General features: G+C 30.2%; 1 protein-coding gene across 1 annotated transcript; it reads right to left on the bottom strand.

Moving 5' to 3' along the window:
- Nucleotides 1-683: 683 nt before the first annotated feature.
- On the bottom strand, nt 684-1500 carry P153DRAFT_356806 (uncharacterized protein; the record flags this gene model as incomplete). The annotated part of the gene is made up of 4 exons (XM_033666675.1): nt 684-703; nt 741-1041; nt 1102-1166; nt 1479-1500. 4 exons carry the CDS (start codon nt 1498-1500, stop codon nt 684-686), a joined length of 408 nt encoding a protein of 135 aa, XP_033524562.1.
- Between the last annotated feature and the right edge of the window lie 401 nt (nt 1501-1901).

The following is a 1901-nucleotide window of genomic DNA, read 5'->3' as shown; positions in this document are numbered from 1 at the left end:
TTTTATAAAAGAGACTATAATTAGCTTTCTATAGCCTAGAGTACTAAAGTAGGAACTAAGAGTCTTTCTAAGCTTAGAGAAGCTAAAGTAGGTAGTAAGTACAAGAATAATTAGGTAATAGCTCTGCTATAACAGCTAAGACTAGAAGCAGGCTTCTTAGATATACTTTTAAAACTAGCCTAGGGCTTTATAGTAGGTAGAGCCCTTATTATAGTTACCTAGGCTATACTTCTACTTTATATAACGTACCTTAGCTATATTATAGTTAGAGTTACTAGGTTACTAAGGCCCTATATCCTTTACACTTTGTTCTATAAAATTCTAGAAAGTTATTTTTATCTTAACTAGCTTTATATAGGTAATAAAGGTCTAGAAGTATACCTAGGCTGTACTCTTATTAACTATACTAGTAATATAGTTAAGGTAGGTATAGAACTTATTTAACGCTTTAGAAGAACTAGGAGAAGAAGAAGCTTTATCTTACTTTTTTTATAAGGCTTATATATAGCTTCTAAAGTCCTTACAGGCGTAGTCTTATATATATAAGATCTACTACAGAGCCTATAAGGTAATAAGGCTACGTAGCTAGGCTTATACTTCCTTTATAGGATCTAGCAGCTTTATATATATAGGTAGTAGTAGTAAATTACTAAAACTACTAGAGCCTAACTCTACTTATAATTCTAGCTAGCCTTAGTTTTACCTAGAATAGGTAGTATTAGGAGAATTTATATACTAACACTTCCTAGTAGGTATCTCTGCCTTAACTGTAGTAACCTTAGTAGTAACCTCTATAACCTTAGTAGTAACCTCTATAACCTCTTCCTTCTCTTCTTCTTCTTCCTTAATAGTAGTTACTTCTATAGCTACTTTTATAGCTACTTCTTTCTCTACTACAGCTACTTTTATAGCTACTTCTATAGCTACTTCTTTCTTTACTATAGCTACTTTTATAATAACTTTTATAGCTACTTCTTTCTTAACTATAGCTACTTTTATAGCTACTTTAGCCTTAGCCTCTTCTTTAACTGTAATAACTTTCTACTTAATAGTAGTAACTTCTTAACTATCTTTTTTCTCTATAGTAGAGATATCTGTTACTATATTTTTCTCTTCTTCTTCTTCTTCCTCTTCTTCTTCTTCTTTCTCTTCTTTTACTACTTTTTCTTCTTATTATATAGTAGTTTTATCTAAAATAGTAGTTATTACTCTAAAGAGCTACTCTTTTAATTTCTTTTCTTCTAGCTCTTTTATCTTCTCTCTCTACTCTTCTATCTTCTCTCTTTACTCTTCTGTTTCCTTTCTCTACTCTTCTGCCTACTCTTCTACCTACTCTACCTACTTCTCTATCTCCTCTTTCTCTACTTCTAATTCTAGAGGTAGTATATATTTTATAATCTAACTTTATTCTATTACTATAATAGCCTTATTATTATCTTTACTCTCTGTATTAGTATTCTTATTACTGCTTTCCTTACTAGCTTCCTTTTCTATAGGCATCTTTAGATTTATTTTAATAATAACTCTTACTATACTATACTAGAGAGTAGTAGGCAGCTACTTATTATTAAATACTAAGAGGGCACTTATAATCTTAACTAATTTACCTATATTAGATATAGTCTAGTAGGGGTAAGGTAAGCTTCTATATCTAGAGTTATTAACTATTACTACCTTACTAGAGTAGATTAGCCTTAGTAGAGTTCTAGAAGAGGTAACTTAGTTATTAAGAAATACTTCTTCTAGAAGGTATTACTTTAGAGTAAGAAGAAGCTTATTAAGCTAGCTATACTAGTAGATTTACTATAGTACTAGTTCTAGATTATAGGCTATAAACAGCTAATTACTATAGGCTAGTAAAGAAAGGCTATAGTGTTCTACTAGCTTAGTAAAGTAGAACT

This window comes from Dothidotthia symphoricarpi (assembly GCF_010015815.1).
Source record: "Dothidotthia symphoricarpi CBS 119687 unplaced genomic scaffold P153scaffold_9, whole genome shotgun sequence".
In the NCBI taxonomy this organism is placed as follows: domain Eukaryota; kingdom Fungi; phylum Ascomycota; class Dothideomycetes; order Pleosporales; family Dothidotthiaceae; genus Dothidotthia; species Dothidotthia symphoricarpi.
This window is presented reverse-complemented; position numbering and strand designations above follow the sequence as displayed.